Source organism: Drosophila innubila (genome assembly GCF_004354385.1).
Source record: "Drosophila innubila isolate TH190305 chromosome 3L unlocalized genomic scaffold, UK_Dinn_1.0 0_D_3L, whole genome shotgun sequence".
NCBI classification, from domain to species: Eukaryota; Metazoa; Arthropoda; class Insecta; order Diptera; family Drosophilidae; genus Drosophila; species Drosophila innubila.
This window is the reverse complement of record NW_022995376.1, coordinates 747,883-770,274: the sequence shown is the minus strand read 5'-3', so window position 1 is coordinate 770,274 and position 22,392 is coordinate 747,883. Positions and strand designations below refer to the sequence as shown.

At 36.6% G+C, this 22,392-nt stretch overlaps 5 protein-coding genes across 17 annotated transcripts; 2 read left to right on the top strand and 3 right to left on the bottom strand.

The window, feature by feature from the left end:
* Nucleotides 1-1,346: 1,346 nt before the first annotated feature.
* LOC117786985 (signal recognition particle 9 kDa protein) lies at nucleotides 1,347-2,044 on the bottom strand. Its single transcript, XM_034625419.1, has 2 exons — nucleotides 1,904-2,044; nucleotides 1,347-1,839 (listed from the first exon to the last, which is right to left on the bottom strand). The coding sequence occupies exons 1-2, from the start codon at nucleotides 2,042-2,044 to the stop codon at nucleotides 1,747-1,749; spliced, it is 234 nt and encodes a 77-aa protein (XP_034481310.1). The 3' UTR covers nucleotides 1,347-1,746.
* A 208-nt stretch (nucleotides 2,045-2,252) lies between these two features.
* Nucleotides 2,253-16,798, top strand: LOC117786516 (JNK-interacting protein 3). Of its 13 annotated transcripts, none has more exons than XR_004617636.1 (17): nucleotides 2,253-2,992; nucleotides 5,153-5,173; nucleotides 6,102-6,338; nucleotides 6,412-6,567; nucleotides 6,997-7,402; nucleotides 7,557-7,661; nucleotides 8,271-8,306; nucleotides 8,781-8,798; nucleotides 9,552-9,609; nucleotides 9,676-9,854; nucleotides 11,467-11,689; nucleotides 11,769-12,868; nucleotides 13,259-13,841; nucleotides 14,353-14,570; nucleotides 14,639-14,833; nucleotides 15,233-15,375; nucleotides 16,178-16,798. XR_004617636.1 is itself a non-coding variant. In XM_034624824.1 (17 exons), exons 1-17 carry the CDS (start codon nucleotides 2,891-2,893, stop codon nucleotides 16,179-16,181), a joined length of 3,702 nt encoding a protein of 1,233 aa, XP_034480715.1. In that variant the 5' UTR covers nucleotides 2,253-2,890; the 3' UTR covers nucleotides 16,182-16,798. The 13 variants fall into 13 exon arrangements, 12 of the variants coding, with proteins under 12 accessions (XP_034480715.1, XP_034480711.1, XP_034480708.1 ...); XM_034624824.1 differs by lacking the exon at nucleotides 15,233-15,375 and adding an exon at nucleotides 14,978-15,038; XM_034624820.1 differs by lacking the exon at nucleotides 16,178-16,798 and adding an exon at nucleotides 14,978-15,038 and having other exon boundaries at nucleotides 15,233-15,372.
* A 407-nt stretch (nucleotides 16,799-17,205) lies between these two features.
* On the bottom strand, nucleotides 17,206-18,373 carry LOC117787406 (putative serine/threonine-protein kinase STE20-like). The gene has a single exon (XM_034625918.1). The coding sequence runs from the start codon at nucleotides 18,306-18,308 to the stop codon at nucleotides 17,262-17,264; it is 1,047 nt and encodes a 348-aa protein (XP_034481809.1). The 5' UTR covers nucleotides 18,309-18,373; the 3' UTR covers nucleotides 17,206-17,261.
* Nucleotides 18,374-18,737: 364 nt separating this feature from the next.
* LOC117788139 (transmembrane protein 43 homolog) lies at nucleotides 18,738-20,978 on the top strand. Its single transcript, XM_034626803.1, has 3 exons — nucleotides 18,738-19,291; nucleotides 19,349-19,781; nucleotides 20,255-20,978. Exons 1-3 carry the CDS (start codon nucleotides 18,806-18,808, stop codon nucleotides 20,464-20,466), a joined length of 1,131 nt encoding a protein of 376 aa, XP_034482694.1. The 5' UTR covers nucleotides 18,738-18,805; the 3' UTR covers nucleotides 20,467-20,978.
* Nucleotides 20,867-22,335, bottom strand: LOC117788138. Its single transcript, XM_034626802.1, has one exon. It carries the CDS (start codon nucleotides 22,135-22,137, stop codon nucleotides 21,001-21,003), a length of 1,137 nt encoding a protein of 378 aa, XP_034482693.1. The 5' UTR covers nucleotides 22,138-22,335; the 3' UTR covers nucleotides 20,867-21,000.
* Nucleotides 22,336-22,392: the final 57 nt, after the last annotated feature.

Sequence of the window (22,392 nt, the reverse complement as noted above, 5' to 3'; positions counted from 1 at the left end):
GTCAGTCAGGACAAAGAATTTTAAATATATATATTTAAATTAGTTTTTCTTTAAAAAACAATTTGCTTAATATAATATTAAATTACATTTGGTCAACTGCTCATATTTAACTATTAATAAATAAATAAATATATGCTAATCTAGCGGGCTTTCCCACTGTACGTTGGGCCGGAAATTGTCGGTAGGCACTGTCGGCTTCTTCGGTCTCTAATCAAAGCCAAGTGCAGTTGCTTGAGCTGCAACTGTAGGGCCGCCATCAAAAGCGACCGAAGCGACAATCGATAAGATTTTTTTTTTTTTTTTTGTTCTTTGGGTCAAACAAACGTCAAACATTTTGGGCTTAATCCAAGGTGGCTACTGAGTTGCCCACTGAGTTGGCAGGTACTTATTCTGCACAGTGCAAACACTTCTTGTGGCATTTTGGTCAACAACACTTTGCTACTGATCTCTCTGATGCTCTTTCTCTCTCTCTCTCTTTCTCGCTCTTTTAGTCTCTGTCGCTTCTCTCATGTAGTCAGGCATCAAAACTTGCGCATTGCTGTCAATCTCCTGTGGCAAATAAACTCGAGTGCCTCAAATATTTACTCTCTGCTTATTAAGTGAGTAACAGCGGTCAGCGACTGAGCAGAAACAGCATCAACTGCTTCTTCTTTATCTCGCTCTCACTCCCTTTGAGTCATCATTCAGCTGTGCTTTGCAAATTGTTTGCTTTGACTGTTTAATCGCTTTAATGGCTATGCAATTAACATTTTTGTTAACCAAAAGGCAGCGACAAAAATTATAAAAATGCGTATTTTACAAGTGTTAAATTGTTGCAAAACAATTTTATTTCAGCTTGACAAGTTTTCAAACCGTAACGGTCTTGAAGTGCCATCTATGGTCTAAAACATAAAACGCCTGTCGTCGCATTCCCAGCACTAATAATAGCAATCAATTTCCTGTGGAAATGAAAACATTTTCTATAATACAATTTTTTCTTATAAATAAAACCGCTCAGTTAATTTATTTGAAGCATGGCATTCAATATGCCATTAATAGAACTTACAAATTAAGAAAACTACAACTATGCTTTGTATAAAAGTATAAAATATTACAAGTCAATTTAGTTTCGGCTTAAAGTTTTTAAATCTAAGCGGGCGTGTAGCGCCACCTATGTCTTGTAACATGCAAGGCATTTTGTCGATTCAACTTCTTCCCAATACTAACAGCTGACAACTTATCTATTTAATAGCTAGCTCTAGCTATTTTCAGAGTGATTGCTAAAACAACTATATTAAAATTTCGAACGCCAGAAATAACAATTTCTCCCTCTAAAAAGTTGGCAGCACTGTTAAAAAGCTAAGTTTATTTTCTTATAAAAAACACCTCATTTTATTTGTTTAAAGCATTTCATGGAAATGTGCATTACTTTGAATATGTCACAATATGATGCAGCTTTAACTGCAACCATTCACATTACAGTCGAAATACAAAAGTATCGTAAATTTAAACCTGGCGCCAGTTCGGACTGAATTTGTGTGTACAGAGCTAACATTTATAAAATGTTATTTAAACAGTAACTAACTACTCTTGTTACCACACAATTAGCCGACTTATGGCCCAAAACGCTTACAAAACTAAACAATTGCAGGTGAGACACACAGACAGACAGTCAACAACAATCGTGTGCTTGTGTGTGTATGTGTGAGTTTGTTGTTGTTGCTGCGTTTAAACTGCTGCCGTGGCCAATAAATTGTTGTGTTCGCTTTATTCCTTTGATGCCATGTGACCGACCAGATTGCTTGTGATTTTCTCAATTTTCTTCAGATCGGGCATGTTCTCCGCCTTATACTGCACGCACTATATATAAACAATTAGCAATTAGATTATTTCCTATTCAACATTAACCAATAAAATTTTGTACCTTCACATTGTCCGTCATTTTGAGCAGTATGTGACCCTTGGAGTGCACGTATTTCATGGTGTATCGGCAGTTTTGTGGATTCGCCATGTACATATTTTCAGCGGCTATTTCAAAATCTTCCCAGTTTTTAACAAAAACCATGATTAACAACTTATTTTTGATACTGTTTTCTTTTGCGAATTTGACAAATATAGTACCAGCGCTGCCAACTTGTTTCAACTGAACGAGCGAGCAAATGAATGACTGAACCAAATGAACTACAACTGGAATTTTTTAAAATGAACCTAAAGTGGAAATGGAACTTCCGAGCCCGTCAACCTGTTTTTCCTGTAGCATATTAAAGCAAGTTGGCAGCACTGTAGTCATTCTTTCTCATTCATCACGAAAATCGGTTGCTCGCCTATTATATTTTTAATATATCGCAAAATATGTTGAAAAAAGGTGTAAATAGTTAATAAAATAGTTCTTTAGTTGTGCGGATATGTCGCGGCTATATTTAATAAATACGACGGGCAGCAAGAATGTGCGAAAAACGTAAACGAAAAAATGAAATCTAGTCAAAAATACGTCGCAAATGGTGGGGGAAAGAGGATGATGGCCAAACATAGAAACAGCGAAAAACGCAAATAAGTGACACGCAGAACACACAGCAGATAATGCAATTGTATTAAAAATAAACAAGCTGAATAATAATACAAACAGATTCATTGACACTGCGCTACAAAAATTAAAAACTATTGTACTCAAGTGTATGCAAGTGAGTGTGTGCATGTGTGGGTGCATTTTATTGTTGTTGTTTGGGGTTGAAAGCTGCATAACGCGTGACTTGTAGTAGTGTCTGTGTCACACACACACACACACACACAAGTGTCAACGCCACCCACACACACCCACAAATGTGTAATTAGGAAATCGACTTGAGAAGAAGCCACAAGAGACTCAACACAGAAAGAGAACGAGAGAGAGGATAAAAAGACAACAACAAAAATGATGGACAACGATGACACAATGCTCAATAATTGTGGACCACAGTCGGGTGCTGAAACGGTCTACGGCACCGAGGACAACAACATGGTCATGTCCGAAAAGGTAAGTGTTGCCAACTATATGATTAATGTTTATATGATTCATTCATGCGGGCACAGAGAGAAACTGCTTTCTGATAAGCCCAATCATATCTTGTTTTTCTTGTTGCTTTTGAAGTAAAGACAAGATAATGAGCATTGCATCAGCAGGAAGTGCTACAATCACAGTTATGTCTGCACTTGACTCTCTTTGCTCACTGTCTCTCCCTTTGCCTGGCTTGTTCTGTCGAGCATCCCAGTGTTGTCAACTCTTTAGCGGCAAGAAAATGCTGAGTAGTGGGAAAAAGAAAAAGCTACATTTAGCTTAGAACAAGTCGATAAATCCATGTTTATTAATACTTTATTTAAATTAATTTTAATTTTAAAGTGTTAGCTGAAATATTTACACTTTTTTGTGTTAGAGAGAAAAATCCAGAAAGCAGGCTTCATTTAACCATAAGGTGTTTTAAAAAACGTTGCGTTTCATGAAAATATTATTTATCTTTGTTTTTGTGGGAGAAAACAACCCAAAAATTTCAGCTGTCCGCTATTTTCCAGCTTTCTGTTCTGCCAACACTGGTCTGCAATCTCTCCTTCTCCCTCTCCTCTGTCTCCCTCTCCTCTGTCTCCCTCTCCCGGTCGCTGGCTTGTTTATTATGCATCAGCTGACCACAGCCCAAAGTCATTGACATTCACATTTCGAAATTCTGCCAAAATACTGACCAAAAAGGAGTTCAACGTTAGAGACGGAAATAAAAATCAATAGTCAGTTGCCTTCTTGAAATGTCGCCTCACGCAATTCCTTTTTTTTGTTTTTCCCTTTCCCTATGAGCAGTTTATTTTTATGTGCATTTTCCCTCTCCTTACCCTCCTTCTGTTTCCGTCTGTTGCCATTTTCTGGCAATCAAAGCCGCGTCATTGATTTTTGCACTTTATCAGCTTCGAAGAGCTTTAATCGTTGGCTATATAAATATGTATGTACACATATGTAAATATGTAAATGAGCTCATCGACCGACTACTTAAATTGTGTCCCCAAAAACCCTTTAGACAGCACATGTTTCACTAACCTTATTGGCTACCTGTTAATGCCACTCCCCTTACCGTTCCCCTTTCCGACCCGCCCACAACGCAACTCAACTCATTGAAGCGGCTCCGTCACAGAGCTGACGAATATACAGTACGTCAAGTAATTGTTGTGTCAAAGACGAACAAGTCACATAATTGTTATTTATTTTTTAGAATAGTTAAGCCCAATGTATCTCAATATTTCTTATTAGACAACAAAAAATCAATCAGGGGTGCCAAAAAAATTGTAATTTAAAAAATATAAATTACAGAGTAAAAGTAATTTGAAAAAATAATAAAAATATATTAATTAAATTTAAAAAAAATGTTATAATAAATATAACAATTTTTGTTGGCTTCAATCCACAAGCTATAAAAAAATTAAGTTTCAACTCTTTTTGAATTATAAAAGTACCGTTTTCAATACCGTTTATTTTTTGGCACCTTTTTGTAAATTTATTGATAATTTTTATTATAAAAATGCGAAACTATGATTCTTAAATGAAAATTGCAATTTTATAAATATTTGTACATATTTTTTATTTTATTTAGATCTATTAAATTTTTTTGTGTTTAGTAGAATATCTAAGATTTTTTCCATTCATTCAGATAATTTTATTTTGTGACTTGAAACTTTTTTTAAACTCATAACTCCTTTTTGCGACATCTGGTCGAAACAATTACTTGACATACTGTTTTTTTTTCACACTGAGTAATAAAACTGGTTTTTAACATTAAACAACTTCAGAGCAGAAATGAAAATGGTTGAAATGGTTTCTATGCATGATTAGTTGCTGACCTTATAAAGTATATGGAACCTGGCCTTGGGTTCGACTTTATGTTAAGAGTTTGATCGATTAGGAAACATTTTTCAATACAATTATTATTTGTCCATAATCTTAATTTAAGCTTAACTTTAGTACTAAATTTCATCCCATGCCTTTAATTTAATCTACACTCATATATAAATCTATTATTTTTTTATAAAAACTGCATTTCTTGTGGGATTTTATATTATTTATTTTGTGTTTATTAATTGTTTATAATGTAAATTTAATATTTTTGTTAAATTTTGGTTTTTTACGTGTCCTTTTTTCTTCTTTTTCTTTCTCTTTCAGAATGAAGAGGTTGTCAGCATCGTGAGTTCAAAATTTTTGGTGCTTTTTTTTTTTATTGCTGTCACTCACTTTATTCGTTACTTTTAACTGCACGATATTTAAATATGTTTTTCCCTTAATTTGTTACGCTCTGCACTTAACTTGAGTTTATTTTTGTTTTTATATTATTTGTTTTTCCACCTAACAAAATGGCATGGGAAGTTTTTAACTTTGACCTTTCAGCTTTCTTACTTAACTAACTTTACTTTTTTATACTCTATTTTTCCTGTTGTTGTTGCAATGCATGACTTGCGTTTTCATTGGGCCACATTTTAAAGCGCTTTCATTCATAAATTAAATACTATACTTGAGGTGCTCGACTATTAGATGCCCAGTACCTGTATTTTTCAGTCAAATAAATAAAACACAAAATAAATAACGGTAAAAAGGAAAATAAGTAAAAAAAAACTTTTTTTTAAATACTAAAAATATTCTGCAAAATATTGAATATTTATTATAGGAAACATTTTTTTAGTTTAAATCTGCATTAAACTATTAATAACTACGAGGCCTGTGTAACTCAATTCTAGTTTATTAACCAAACGAGGTGAAATTTTCAGCAAATATCCGTTAAATATCAATTATTCCATGTGTCAAATTTCTAGGCTGTAATTTTAAAACTGCTCTCGTTTTTTAATATTTAGACATCCGATTTTCATCTATTTGATCAAACAAACTTGTTTACCCTTTTGTTTACTAGGCTACAAATAATAAAAAAACCGCGAATATGAAACTTGAGTTTTTAATTAAGCCATTAAAGTGCGCTCATCTTTCTCTAACCCTGTCTCGCTTTCTCTCTCCCTCTCTCTCTCTCTATCTAACTCTCTCACTTTTTGTCTTGTTTTTGTTGCTGTCTCAATTGCAATCGACTTGAAACTGATGCCACCCACAAAACCTTTTGAATCTTCAGGTGCAGCAGTTGGCGGGTAGCATTTATCAGGAATTCGAGCGAATGATCAATCGCTATGATGAGGATGTGGTTAAGAACCTGATGCCGCTGCTGGTAAACGTGCTGGAGTGCCTGGATGCCTCCTATCGCATCAATCAGGAGCAGGACGTGGAGGTGGAGTTGCTCCGTGAGGACAATGAACAGTTGGTCACACAATATGAACGGGAGAAAAGTGCACGCAAGCAGTCAGAGCAAAAGGTAAAGTTGCAATATAAAATACACAGAACTGAAATCGGAATTTATTGCAACGTTTCTCTTTGTGTGTGTGCAGCTGCTGGAGGCTGAGGACTTGGCCGAGCAGGAGAACAAAGAACTCGCCAGCCGTCTGGAATCCCTGGAGAGCATTGTCCGCATGCTGGAGCTGAAGCACAAGAACAGCGTGGAACACGCCAGTCGCCTGGAGGAGCGGGAAACTGACCTCAAGAAGGTAAACTATAAACTCAACAAGTCGTTCACCTTTGTTTATTTTTTAACAAGCATAATTATTACTTTTTCACTATAGAAAGTTATGATCATGAAATTACTTTTCACTAGCAGTGGTATTTAAATTTTTTGAAATTGAATAATTTAGTAATTGAAATAATATCAAATATTTCAGTATATACAATAATGAAATAAAAAAAAAAATAAATTCTAAAAATCAAAACTATTTTAAATTACATTTAAAATGTAAAGAATGTCATTCTTCAAATTTTTTTTTTGCTATATAAAAATCTACACTAATTGATTAGCAAAATTTTTTATGATCATGTTAGTAATTTTAAGTAACATTATTCTTTGTAAAGGCAATGAAATGACAAATACATATTAATTATAGTTAATTTTAGCGTACTAAAATGGTTTTCCCATTTTTTAGGAATACGCCCGGTTGCATGAGCGCTACACGGAGCTGTTCAAGAACCATGTGGACTACATGGAGCGCACAAAGATGCTGATGGGCTCGACGCACTCACAGATGAGCAACGCCTCCGATCGCATGGAGGTGAGTCGGGCACGTCTGAATCCCGTGGCACGCAGTTCGGGTCCCGTTTCCTATGGCTTCGCCTCGTTGGAGAACTCGGTGATGCTCGACACGGAGACGATTTGCAGTGTGGGCAGTCAGTCGGATGATTCGGGACCGCCATCGTTGCAGAATGAGCTCGATAATTTGGCTGGCACCGTGGAACGTGGTGCGGCAACAGATGCGTTGCAACAACAACATCAGGCAACATCCCCGCAGAGTCCCGACATGAGTCCCGTTGTGCCAAATGTGCCCGCTAATGGTAGGTGGAGGTGGAACACCTTGATCCTAGATCCGTTTAACAAACCTGCAACTCTACTAATTTCTCCAACATTTTCTACTTTCTTTTGTGTTTGTGTTAACTTCACTAAAAACTCGAAATGAATCCACCAAACTAAACACAAAACAATTCTCAGTTGGTCGATCGACCACCAAGAAGGAGCAACGATCGGACAATAACCTTTACCAAGAGTTGTCCTTTCAGGATAACGAAGAGAGCGAAGAGAATGAGATTGTTACAGGTAAGAGGGTATACCCAGCTATTCGAATTCCGGAGATTTTTGTAACAATTACAAAACTAAAGACAAATAAGGGTATAAAAAACTATGCATATAAGCAAAACATGCAGGGTATGAAAATAGGAAAAATTTAGTTCATTCGTATAAGAAAAGCAAAATCAGCTTTGATTTAATTTAACTCTTTATAAACGAAAAGATTTTTGAAATAATATTTCAATCTCAATTTGTTATTTAAAAATCACATAAGTTTAATTGTTAATATAAAAAGCTTATAATATCAAAAATACTAAAACCATTTATTTTTCAATTAAAATTCTTAAATTTTACTTTTCCTAATTTGGAATTCCCATTGTTTATTTTCCAATTCCAAAGTTTCCTTGTATTGTTTTGCCAATTCTTTCCAGTTTTTGGTATTCTTAGTATTAGTTAAGAATAGGTAAGAGGAACTTGAATTAAATTCTTCTGCACGAGTTTGCTTTAAAATATACCCAAAACTCAACTCAATGCATTGTTTTCCCTCTCTCTCTCTCTTCTCTTCACAATCCCAAAACAAATGCACACTCAATTCTAAACAAATCTGGAACTCAACGGAACTCTGTTCCTGCAAAATAGGCAGCTGGGTACATCCCGGAGAGTACGCATCCTCAGGTAGGTACCACACACAAGACCAAGTCCAAGAACAACAACCTCAACCACAACCACAACAAACTCCACCACCAACACCATATAATTCCTACATATATGGATTCATCTATATAACCTGTAAATACATCAAATATCATACGATAATCGACTGATATAAATCCGATTGACTGATTGATTTCAAATGACATCGGATATGTTTTTTTTTGTGATATGTGTTGGAATTGATGTGCTCGAGATTAATCTGTTGTCACAATGCAAAGCTTAATAAAAATTGAAAGATATTTATATACAATTGATCTCTAATGAAATTTGAAATTTCTCTTTTTTATGCCGAAACATTTTTACCTATTCAAAAAAATATATAAAAAACAAAATCCCTTTTTTTCCCAACATTTTTTTTGTACAAAAACTAAACAACAAAAAAACACCGACACTTGCAACAAAAACAAACTGAACAATTTTTTCTGATATTTGAAGCAAACGACAACTATTTTGGTAAGTTTTGTAGTGCGATACGATTTGAATTTCATATATTGTTGTAGTTCCTAACTATCGTAGTCTCTTTCTCTATGTAAGTAGTGACTCTATTCGATTCTCTTCTATTGATCATTGATCTTCAATCTACAGCTTAAATATTTGTTTTGTTTCGGTGTCAGATGTTGGGTTTTTAATCATAGTTTTCAATTTTGGTTTTTAGTTGACATTATTATAATAGATCAAATTTTCTGGTTTGGACTTCGAACTACATCAATTCTTCTTCAATTTTATTTAACGTTGCGTTTCTCGTTATTTCACTAATCTACTGACATTTTACATACGATACACTTATGTTCCACATTCCACATTACGAGTCATTTTCATTACCGCATGTTCCACTTTTTATCAGGGATCTAATGGAAAATTTCCAGATATACTTATTCTGGAAAATGCAAGTTTTTATTTAAAAAAAACTAAAATTTGTTTAAAAATTTTTTTTTTTATAAAAAGTACTTTTTAATTTGTATTAATAAATTATAGTACAAAAATTGAAAATGAAATAAATGCTATAATTTGTATTAATAATTATAAAAATCTGTTATTTTCCTGCTTTTGCATTAACATTTTGCATTATTTCTCTCATCTACTTACATTTCACACACAACATCCACTTGCGTTCTACATACACAATTTATAATTGGATTTTATTTGTATATTTTTTGTTAAACGTTTTTACAAACGATGCTAATGACATTATTCATGCAATTTCAGGCATGGGCAAAGAGGTGGAAAACCTCATCATGGAAAATAATGAGCTGCTGGCAACCAAGTAAGTGTGAAACTAAACCAATCGATCCACTTATGTCAATCAATCAATCAACCATCTACTAAACAGAAATGCACTCAACATTGTCAAGGACGATTTAATAGTCAAAGTGGATGAACTGACGGGTGAGATAGAAATCGTGAGGGAGGAACTCAATGCAATGCAACAGTCGAGGACGAAGCTTAGACAACGCATCAGTGAGCTGGAGGATGACCTCAAGAAGGTCAAGGAGCAGGTGAAACAACAAAGTAAGTTCATACTCGTATCTATGTCAAATCTCAACCGATTTTCAAGCGGAATGTCATTTTGGTCATTATTTGGCCTCTTAATTGATTCTGCATATAAATTTTATTAACTTTAAATAAAAATTTATTTTCAATTTTTGCTGCCAAAATCATGTACTCCCCCCTTTGACTTTTTTGAAAAAATATTTTTTTTCAAAATTTTAAATCTCGAATTTTCACTTTTAAACAACTCCTGACCCTTAAATTAGTATAAAACGACACTTTAAATTTGATTCTGAGAGGTTCCATTTTTCGGTAAAAAATTATGTGAAATCTGTCAAAAAATTTGACTTGTTAAGTTGCTAAGTCAAAGGTTTCACCAACTTCAAACTTCCATAACTTTGTCAAAATTCAATCGATTTTCAAGCGGAATGTCATTTTGGTCATTATTTGGTCTCTAAATTGATTCTGCGTATAAATTTTGTTTACTTTGAATAAAAATTTATTTTCCATTTTTTTCTGTCAAAATCATGTACTCCCCCCTTTGACTTTTTTTGAAAAAATATTTTTTCAAAATTTTAAATCTCAATTTTCACTTTTAAACAACTCCTGGTGCCCAAATTAGTATAAAACGACACTTTAAATTTGATTCTGAGAGGTTCCATTTTTCGGTAAAAATCATGTGAAATCTGTCAAAAATTTGACTTGTAAAGTTGCTGAGTCAAAGGTTTCACCAACTTCAAACCTACATAACTTTGTCAAAATTCAATCGATTTTCAAGCGGAATGTCATTTTGGTCATTATTTGGTCTCTAAATTGATTCTGCATATAAATTTTATTAACTTTAAATAAAAATTTATTTTCAATTTTTTCTGTCAAAATCATGTACTCCCCCCTTTGACTTTTTTGAAAAAATATTTTTTTCAAAATTTTAAATCTCGAATTTTCACTTTTAAACAACTCCTGGTGCCCAAATTAGTATAAAACGACACTTTAAATTTGATTCTGAGAGGTTCCATTTTTCGGTAAAAAATCATGTGAAATCTGTCAAAAAATTTGACTTGTAAAGTTGCTGAGTCAAAGGTTTCACCAACTTCAAACCTACATAACTTTGTCAAAATTCAATCGATTTTCAAGCGGAATGTCATTTTGGTCATTATTTGGTCTCTAAATTGATTCTGCGTATAAATTTTGTTTACTTTGAATAAAAATTTATTTTCCATTTTTTTCTGTCAAAATCATGTACTCCCCCCTTTGACTTTTTTGAAAAAATATTTTTTTGAAAATTTTAAATCTCGAATTTTCACTTTTAAACAACTCCTGGTGCCCAAATTAGTATAAAACGACACTTTAAATTTGATTCTGAGAGGTTCCATTTTTCGGTAAAAAATCATGCAAAATTTGACAAAATTTTTGACTTGTAAAGTTGCTAAGTCAAAGGTTTCACTAACTTCAAACTTTCATAACTTTGTCAAAATTCAATCGATTTGCATGCGGAATGTCATTTTGATCATTATTTGGTCTTTGTATTGATTTGCCATCAAAAAATAATTTAATAGAAGAAATTATTTTATCTTTGACTTTTCTGAAAAAATGACTTTTTCAAACTAATGTCTGTTGTTATCTTCTTGAATAGACACCGAACAGGAGGAGAATGATGTGCCGCTGGCGCAGCGCAAGAGATTCACGCGCGTGGAGATGGCGATGGTGCTAATGGAGCGCAATCAGTACAAGGAGCGGCTAATGGAGCTGCAGGAGGCAGTGCGTCTCACTGAAATACTGCGTGCCTCGCGCACCGTCGACAACTTGGACAAGAAGTCGAAACAAAGCATTTGGAAATACTTTAGTAATCTTTTTACGTGAGTTTGTAACTTTAGGATCATATCTATTTAAATGAGCTGCATTAATAATTTTAATATTTTCCCTATGTCTAAATAGCCCCTCCAATCGTCCGACGGAACGCGTCGCCGACGGTCTCGGAGGGGGGCCGATGTTTCGTCACACAGGCGGAGGAAGCCCTGCCCACAGCCATGGATCACCCAGTCGGAGTGGCGGAGGAGGCGACAATCGCCTTGCCATAGGCGGTGCACATCCTCCTCCCCATCCGGCCAGCGCTGGACTGGCCAATGCTTTGATCATGGCCAAGGATTATGCGGAGGAGGGCAGCTCAGAGAGGATTAGCGCTAGGAGGCGAGAACAGTATCGCCAACTGCGGGCCCATGTCCAAAAGGAGGACGGACGTCTGCATGCCTATGGCTGGAGTTTGCCCATCAACAAGACGAATCAGGATGCGAATCCGGGTCGTCATTCGGGCGGTGTACCCGTGCCCGTTTACTGTAATCCTCTGGCGGAGGCATCGCCGCACATGAAGGTGTTTTGTGCGGCTGGCGTGAATCTGCATGGTGGCTTCACCAAGGATGGACAATGTCTGATACCCGCCAATTCGCATACGACACTCAAGATCGCCGAGATAACGAGTCCCACGGCGGAGCAGAGTGTCGAGGCGCTGGATCGCCAAATGGCGCGTGCCAGTCTGGCAACGCTGGAGCCGGAGACACAGCTCAGTTCGTATGTGTGGATCTGCACGAGCACACATGCCGCCAGCACAGTGAGTGTGGTGGATGCGAATCAATCGGCAACGGTGCTGGATGCATTTCCCATCTGTGCATCGCATCTCCTCTGCATTGCATCCGTGCAGGGTGCCATGGAGAGCGACTACGCATTGTTGGAGCAATCCGAGGTGGTCAATTCGGGTGCCGGAGAGATGCTACAACGTCCTGGCGACGGTGACGAACTGCTCGGTAAAGTGGAATTCATACGTGTGCGTCCCAAATCCGATCAGAACAGCAATAGCAAGCAGGATTCAATGGAGCAGGGAGAGACGGAGGCGCAGGAGGCAGTGCACGAAGCAGCTACAGTTGTGGGCGTGGCAGAGGCTAAGGAGGCTACAGAGAAATCTAATGAGCAACTGCCTGCTGTGGATGCCACCGAACCCTTGGGCAATGTGGATTCCATCAAGATACGTCAGGCATTGCCAGGTAGGAATCCTAAAAAAAAACAGACAAATATTAAAACAATATTTAAATTTGAATTTCTTTTTTTAAAAACCTTCATCTTTTTAAATTCCAAATTTATTGCAATCATGTGATTTCTGATTTAAATTCTTACCATAATATTGAAAACATTTTTAATTTGCTTTAAAAAAGTGGCACAATCATAATTATTAATAAATCATAATAAAAAAATATTACATTTTTGAAATGATTATTGCCATCACAATTATAAATAAAACATAAATAAATTATAAATAAGTCAAAAATTTAAATAATAATTGCAATTTTAGACATACCTATTGCCGTTATAAACATAAATAAATTATAAATAAGACATAAACAAATCATAAGTTAAATAATAATTGCAATTTTAAACATTCCCAGGTGCTCCTCAGCGACTCTCCAGCAGCTCCGAGGGCAATAATCACGTCAGCAACAACAACAACAGCAACCACAACAACAAAAGTAACAGCAACAATGTGCAATCATTGAATCCCATAATGGGTACAAAGGAGCGGGATGAGCCAGCGATGAGTTCGGTGGGACCAACGATGTGGCTGGGTGACCAGGAGGGTTGGCTCTACGTGCACAGCAGTGTGTCCAGGTGGCACGAGTGTCTGCACAAGGTTCTTCTGCCCGATGCGGTGCTGGCGATTGTGCATGTCGAGTCGCGTGTTGTTGTTGCGCTGGCCAATGCCCAATTGGCCGTGTTCCGCCGCCAGACAGACGGCCAATGGGATCTGAATAGTTATCATCTGGTTACGCTCGGTGATCGCAATCATTCGATACGTTGCCTCTGTGTGGCCGGCGAACGCATTTGGGCCGCGCATCGCAACAAGATCTTCATTGTGGATCCCATATCGCTCAACATTGTGCACTCGCTGGACGCGCATCCCCGCAAGGAGAGCCAGGTGCGACAAATGGCAGCCACCGGTGCCGGCGTCTGGGTATCTATACGGTAAAGTAATTCCTATTTCAAAAAAATACGCAAGAATTAAAAAAAAACCATGACAACAAAATAATCATATAATCACTCACTCACTGATCATTGGGGAGACCAAGCCGTAAGACCTAGAAAGCTGAAATTTTCACACAACGTAGCTAAGACGATTTGATAGTGTAATAAGCTGGCCTTTTAGAAATTAATGATAAAAAGGAATTAATTCTAATAATTTCTAATTCGAAAAACATTCAGAGTACAAAAATAAGTTATATTAATTTCATTAAAATTACGACTACTTTTGTGGAAGCTAAAAGATACATAGATATAAATAGAAATAGGCAAAATATGGAGCAAAAGCTAGGAAATTCAAGTCAGCAAAACTTAAAAAAAATCAAACTATTTCATTAATATTAGAAAAAGAATGCCTATATATTACCTACTCAAAATAAATCTAGTTCATTACATTAAGCAATTGAAATTATAATACTTTATATATAATAATATAAATTATGATCTTTATAATTAGTTTGGATTCCACGCTGCGTCTTTACAACACGCATACATTTGAGCACAAACAGGATGTGGACATTGAGCCGTATGTGTCCAAGATGCTGGGCACTGGCAAACTGGGCTTTAGCTTCGTGCGCATCACAGCTTTGATGGTGTCCTGCAATCGACTCTGGATCGGCACCAGCAATGGCGTCATCATCTCTGTGCCGCTTGCCGAGACGCAGCAGAAATCATGTAAGTAGCAGTGCAACATTATTTCGATACAATGTATTAATTGTAATCTCTTCGATTTAATCGACCAGCTGATCCCCATGGCCAAATGCCATTGTGTTGCATGGCCAATGCTCAACTGTCCTTCCATGGTCATCGTGATGCCGTCAAGTTCTTTGTGTCAGTGCCGATGTTGCAGCAACCGAATGGAACTTTAACCTTTAGCAACAAGCGTCCCGATATGTTGGTCATGTGCGGCGGCGAGGGTTACATTGATTTTCGCATAAGTAAGTGGAGTCAAGGATCGTCGAAGCTGTAGCTTATCTATCGTAGCCTATATCCATCTGGCAGACTGATCTGATCCGACTGAATCTACATATATATGCAATCCATTTTGTATAATCGTTCCATATTCAAATTCCCATCTGCAGGACATGATAAATATGATGCTAGTGATAATGCAGCGCATTTGATAGTTTGGAAAGTCGATACGTAAGCCTTATCATTTTTGTTTTTTGATTTTATTGATCTCTGTTTTTATTTTTGGTTTGTTTTTGTTTTTCTTTTTTATTATTTGCGCTGTTTAGTTTCTACTGCTTAGTTTTTATTTTGTTACGTATTCGTTTTCGTCTCGTACTCGTTGATTTAATCGCATTTTCTTTTTGTTTAACCTGACGAACGTGTAGTACCTTCAATTTGTAGTGCTCTCCGCTCAGCGTCGGAAGTTCAAATTGGATTGCAGCATTTTAACTGAGCCCCAAAAGCGCCGTCCGTATATGTGACCTGATTCAAGATCCGTTCCGTTACGATCCGACCCTGACCCTCTAAGGTTTATGCAAACTTTATGTTCAATGTTTATTTCGTTCTGTTGCAATTTGATATCACTTTTCTCCCCATATACAGTATGTCTAATTATGTCACATATTGTAATTGTTTGTGCATTTTTTTAATTTTGTCAAAAACATAATTTCACATGCTGTATATTATGCACTTTTCGTCACAGTTCCAACAAAACCACTCAGAGATCACAAGTGGTGTCCCTTGGTGTCCTTGTAAAATGTCCTATTCAAACTAAATTCAAATAAAAAAAAAACAAAGGAACAATTATATAAAAAATATCTCCGCTCTTGTATATATAAAACTTAAATACTCTAAGCCACATTTATAATAATCAAATTGTTTTTAAACTTAACTTTTTAGCCGGAGTCACTATAAGAAAAACACAAAACACACTTTTTAAATGCGGTATCTAACTTCTAATGGTATTAGTTTTTATCTTTTTGCTTTTTACTTAACAATATTATTTTATTTCAAATATTATTTATATTATTAACTATCTTTTTAAGTGTAAAATTGCTGGCTTATCTAAAAATTACCATAAAAAATATGCGCACTTTCAGTTTAAAAGAATAAAATCTAAATACTAATCAAAACTTAATTTAAAAAATATTCCAAGTAGTTCTGCAGCAAACTAAAATATTAGATCAAAGAACCAAATTAATAATATTCATTCTATAATGTTTTTCTGTAACATATCTGAAAAAACCCTGTAGTCTGTCGCATTATATGTAAATAGTGCATAATTTATTGTGAACTAAATTTATTAATTATTTTAAATGAAATTCTTGCAGATGACAATGACATGGAGAACAGTATTCAACTGGAACCAAATCAAACGATCGAAAATCGAGGCGATAAGAGTTTTTTGATTGTGTGGCATGTTAGTCAACGCTAAATTCTAATTAATCATTAACTTTTTGCTTTAAGTCTAAATGAATATACTATTTATAAAAACAAGTTATGGAAATCCGACCTAAACAAGTTACAAGTTTTGCAGACTAGCGAAAAAATAACACCTTAATTTAGTTTGTAATAATATACCCATCTAATTTAATTGGGTACTACATTTTAGTTAAACACTACACAAAATTTCGTGCTAATTAATTATGCTTCACATATGCAAATTAGCTTCACATAAACATAAACAAAAATAGATAAAAATAAACGTTATTTGTCAGTGATAGGCCGCTAAATATTGCAAATATATAAAGTAAAAAATATATAGAGCTTAAGATTTAAATTTGTACATTTGATGCGCTCTACTGAAAGTTATGTTTAATATCCATAGACTTAACAAATGCCCAAGAAACCTTAAACTAATTTCAAAAACAATTTGTGCGTGATGTTTGTCCAAATAATTAGTTCAATTTTTAATCTTTTAAGTTAACAATCGAAACGACAACAAAATGAACGAAAATATATATTTCTAATTAGTTATTTGTTACATAATTTTTAATTTTAGTTTGCCTAATTGTTATTAATTTGTTTAATAAAAAAAAACAAGGGAAAACCAACATTTTCTCGTTTTATGTAATTTTCTTTATTAGTTCTTAAAGGCGCCAAGTGATATTTAATTTTGTCGAGCACATTTAAAAATTTATTTTTGGGAAACACAATTTAAAAATATTTAAATGCAAATGCATAATGCGGCATTATATGCTTTGGCTTAATTATAAAAACTAACAAATTATATATATTAAAAAACAAATAAATTGTAAATAAAGCCACATTTATATATAGTATAGTAAATTATGTGAAATAAATTATGGATTTCAATTGAAAATGCTCGTTGACACAGGATAAATATTATTAATAGATATTTGTTGTCCGTATATTTTTTTATTATTCTTATTTCTATTTATTTCTAACAATACATTAAAAATTCCATTGGACATCCTCCGAGTATTTGGTTTCATCATCATGCAGTGGTTCAATAATTTCATCTTCCATCGAGGGGTTATTCTGCAAGTCCGTTCGACATTTTTTGACGTGATCCGAGATGAAAGAGTGTCTACATTGCTTGAAGAATGCATGGGTCATCAACTTTTTGGCACTCCAGCGATTCTCCGCATTCCGATTCAAGCAGATTTCCACAAATTGATGAAAATCATCGGTAAGAATACGTTGACTATAAATTTCATAAGATCGTCTTGCTGTCGGATTTTCAAATGGCATTTTTCCCTGATCATCCAGTAACATTGTATATGTTGATCTGTCCAGCAGTGAGGGAACATTACCCCGAATCTTTTCAGTGTACATAAGTGTGGGTTGCGTTTCGATATAAGGTTGAATTCCGTTGGCCATTTCACATGCAGTTATGCCCACCGAATATATATCACACTTTTCAGTGTATCCATTGATATTTTGATCCAAGACTTCAGGTGCTGCCCAGTTCAGGTTTTTCTTTTGCGATACACCATGCAAAACAGTTTTCTTCTTGCCATGATTTATAAAACTGCGACTCTCGTGAAAATTCGATAATACTGCCTTCTGACTATCTAATAATATATGATTAGCCCGAACGGATCCGTGGACAAAGTCATTTGTGTGTATATACATGAGAGCCGAGAGAATATCCTTAAATATCAGTGCTATCAGTGTTTCGGGAAACCCATTTATGAAAATGCTATCCAGTAAAATTTGGCACGTTCCAAAGCACATATACGGATACAGGATAAACACATCCATTTCCGATATGAAACTGTGCAGTATCTTATTGATATTAGGGTGCTTGAATTGACGACAGCATAAGATTTCCGCAAATAGTTTCTTCAATTCTGCATCATTTTCCGCTTCCAGTGAAAACTTTTTGATTACAACCACACGATTGTTGACCGTAAAATTTGCCTTATATACCGATCCAAATTTGCCATGTTTGATCTCCTTGGTGAATTGATAATCGGCTACACTATTGCTAAACATTTTGAGTTATTTATTTATTATTATTTGTGTTGAAAGTTTGATGCTTGAATGTCAAAACAGCTGATTTTTGATTCGAGATGTGAAAACATTGTATCGATTGTAGTGCAGATAACAGCTGGCATTGACTATTAAGACAGTTGGCAGCACTGCTACTACATACATAAATCATCTGTTTTTTAAACCATTTTGCAGCCGAATTTCAGCTTTTTTTGGATGCTTTCCAGCGAGAAATTGTGCAGCATTTATTTATTGCTGTCAGTGTGCAAAAAGTGAAAAGTCTGATACTTAAACCAAATCGAAACCCAAGGTGAGTCCGTTTCAGAAATACCCCTAGTATGAAAATGAGCCAAACCTGCCAACTCGATTTTTGTTGCGAAATGACTACTAAAAAAAGTTGTCAGCCCAGTCATCATATTTGTAAATCAGCTGTGCCGTCGTCTCGCAGCATTTATTGCTGTTGCATTGCAAATATAAATGCATAACAGTTTGGCAGTTCCATGGCCACATTAAACGAGACATTTCGAGCTCACTGGCTGATCTCGATCTTTGGTCTGGCGCTGTTCATAGGTGGCGCCATTGTGCTCTACTGGAATGAGGGACGCGCGGTGCACACAATGTTGGCTCTGGACGAAGCCTATGCCGATATTTACTCCATGCAGTTCACCGAGGAGGAGCAGGATCAGAGTTTCGAGAATCGCATTGTGCATCTCTCTGGCCCAATCATCTGTGGTGAACCACTTACCGAACCGGATTACAACATCCAACTGATGGCTGTGAAACTCAAGCGTCGTGTTCAAATGTATCAATGGGTCGAGGAGGCCGTCGAGCAGAACTTTGGCGAGAGCGTCGGTGCGGTGGAGAGCGACTCTCGCACCTATTACTACACGAGAGAATGGCGGGACAAGATCGTCGACTCTCGCAATTTCCACATGCGACACGGACACACAAATCCCGCCCGGTTTCCCATTGAGAGCGCCGTTCAGGTACGATTACGTGCTCAATTTGTGACCGTTATCGATATTAATATTTTGAATAATCAGGTTGCCGATGCCGTCTACATTGGGAAATACGAACTCGGAGCTCAGGTGAAGAACAAATTCAACAACTTCAACGAACTGACCTCCGATATTCGCCCCGATGACAGCAGCATAAAGCTCCATCTGGGATTATATTATCATACAAACGATGTATTTAATCCGGAAGTTGGAGATTTGCGCATACTCTTCAGTTACGCCGGCATGGAGGGTGAAATGTACAGCATTGTGGGCAGACTCCAAGGCAACAAGGTGGAGCCGTATTTGACCACTCGGGGAGTACCCGTGCTTCTGGTTTATCCGGGCGAAATCAGTGCTCTTGAGGTGTTCCGATTGGAGTATCGGGCTCAGGTGCTGCACACCTGGTGGTGGCGATTTATCGGCTGGCTGTTGATCTTCTTTGGCGTCACCTGCAACTCGAAGCTGCTGCGCGTTACACGTAAGTGCCTCCGTTACAATCCTCCACAGAAATCAAAAAATATTTACAAGTACAGTAGATAATATCGATATTTTGTAAATAGGGAGAAATGATATCTTAGTATAAGCGGTAAATATCGATATCAATATGCGATTTATTTTTATAAAATATATCCGAAAGTATTTTTTATCTAATAAGTCCCTTTTTTTTAAATAAATTTTCAATAGACTAGTTCCGTTTTACTTAAATTATTCAAAATTATACTTTATCTACTTAATCTTATCTTGTATAACTAATATTTGTTTGAGAAAATTAATCAACTCAGCTGTTTGTTTTTTTTTTTTTTTTTTTTTGATTTTACTGAAATATTATGTATATTATTCTATATGAAATATTATTATCTGTGTTAATATTTTTCCGAAATACATATCGACACTATTTATTTCCATTCCCAAAATACATTTCATTAATATTTAATCCTGATTTGCTTGCAGTGCTTCGGGTTCCATTGCTGATTGCTCTGGCGCCGGACACGCGATTCCCGGTGACGAGTAACTTCATTATTGCCTTCTCGCTTGCTCTGACCATTGCTGCCATTGCCTGGATCCTGCATCGACCTGTGATTGGCGCCTGTCTCTTTCTGGCTGGCGCATCTCCTTATGTGTGGTTAACGCGACATCTCGTGGATTACAATCGATTAGATTGAATCCCAATCTCAATACCAAAAATACAGGTTCTTTAACTTTTACAATAGTGATATGTAAATCAGTAGGAAAATATTAATGAATTTCAAATATTCAAATGTTGCTATTAAATATCGATAACGTAATGGTTTGTTGTATTCCCAGCACTAACGATTTATTTGAATGGTGAAAAATCGAGATCAAAACGCGACATCTACCGATATGTCAGATGAAAGACAATTGGGGATTTTTTACTGTAACTCGATATTTATTAACATAGTTTATTCTAAAAGATTTATTTAACCACAGCATTTTATTTTTACGATAACGTGTTGGGAATTGAACTAAACAAGATGAAGTCCAACCGATAAATCGAGATCAAAAAGCGACATATATCGATATGTCAAATAAAAGCAATTTAGATATTTTCCTATATATTGATATATTTATTTAAATCACTAGCTTACATATATAATTTGTTCAACACTTTGTCTGTGCCATGTCCATATGTCAATAAAAACTGAATAACACTTAATAGTACAACATATTTTTGTAATTTAGAATTCCCTAATGCCGGTATTTCCGGTCTCATTGAGCGCACTCGCTCCCGCTTGAGATGCAGAACCGGATCCGGTTCCGGCTGCGGATCCGCTGGGTTTTGGTGTGGACTCCGTGGAGGTGTGAACACTGGGACTCTGTGACTTATCCTGCTCCTCGTGACACGCCGGCGGCTCCTCAAACCGGACGTAGGGCTCAAAGCTGTTGTTGATCTGGACGGAGCCGCGATGCAGATTATTCGATTCCGCCTCGAAGAGAATCTCATTGATGAAACGCTCTGCGAGCAGACGCTGTTCCCTCGGCAATCTCTTGAGCTTGTGCGTCCAGGTGCGGGCAATGGACTCCTCCTCCGGATAAGTGCCGGATAGATACTCGCAGGCAATGTTGAGCAGCTCGTCCGTGTTGTGAGTGCTCACTGTAGTTGTGCTGTTGGTTGTGTTGGAGGCGGAGGCGGAAACATTATTGGCAGGCGGAGTCTGTCGCAATCTCTTGGAGACTCCGACTCCCACTCCCACACCGACTCCGTAGTCACCCTGAGATTGATGCATGCCACCGGGTGGCGGTGGTGGGGGTGGGGGCAAGGGATCCACTTTCTGCACATGTCCAAAGGATTTGTGAAACATTTCCGATATGTTTGGCGTCTGTCCCACTGTGCGATACGGATATGGCACACTGGAATGCTGTTCCATAAACGAACTGGAATTCTCACTGAACGAAAAGTTGGGTTCATTCTTAAAAGTCGGATTAACAGCCAAAAACTTTTCCGTATTGCGCAGAAAATCCAATTCCTGAAATGTCCAACAACGCGGCGTATGCAAACTTCCGGATCTCATGGCGCTTTCCACAACTTTCAGTTCCTTGCGGTAATTTGTTCTCAGTGTATTTATCTTCTTCTTCACATCCTCGACAGTCGCGTCCCGTTTCAGATAGTGGTAGATGGGAACGAGACGGAGATATGCTTCCGCTCGCTTTTCCCGATTCGTGTAATCTCGGAGAGAAGTGTCCCACAATACAGGCATGTCTCGATATGTTTGTATGAAGGCACGCAGATAATGACGATTTTCCTCAGCTCCCGACATCATTTTCATGCCGTGCGTCGACGTCGGCGGCGGCAGCGGCGTCGGTTGATGCAGCATTTGTTTAAATACAACTTTTAAAAATATATACAGTTACTGTGTTAAGGCGGCAAAAACAAAACAAACGAAATTTCGATTTTTTTTGTTTTGTGGCCAAGTGAAAAAATGACAAATTTATGTATGGACCTATTGACGAAATGTCAGTTGTTGTTTGTGTTTGTGTTGGTGGTGGTGGTTGGTTTGACAGATTGCTGGGCATATTGCTGCATTGACGTAACTGCTGCCTGCGCTTGTGTGTGTGACGTCACAGCAACA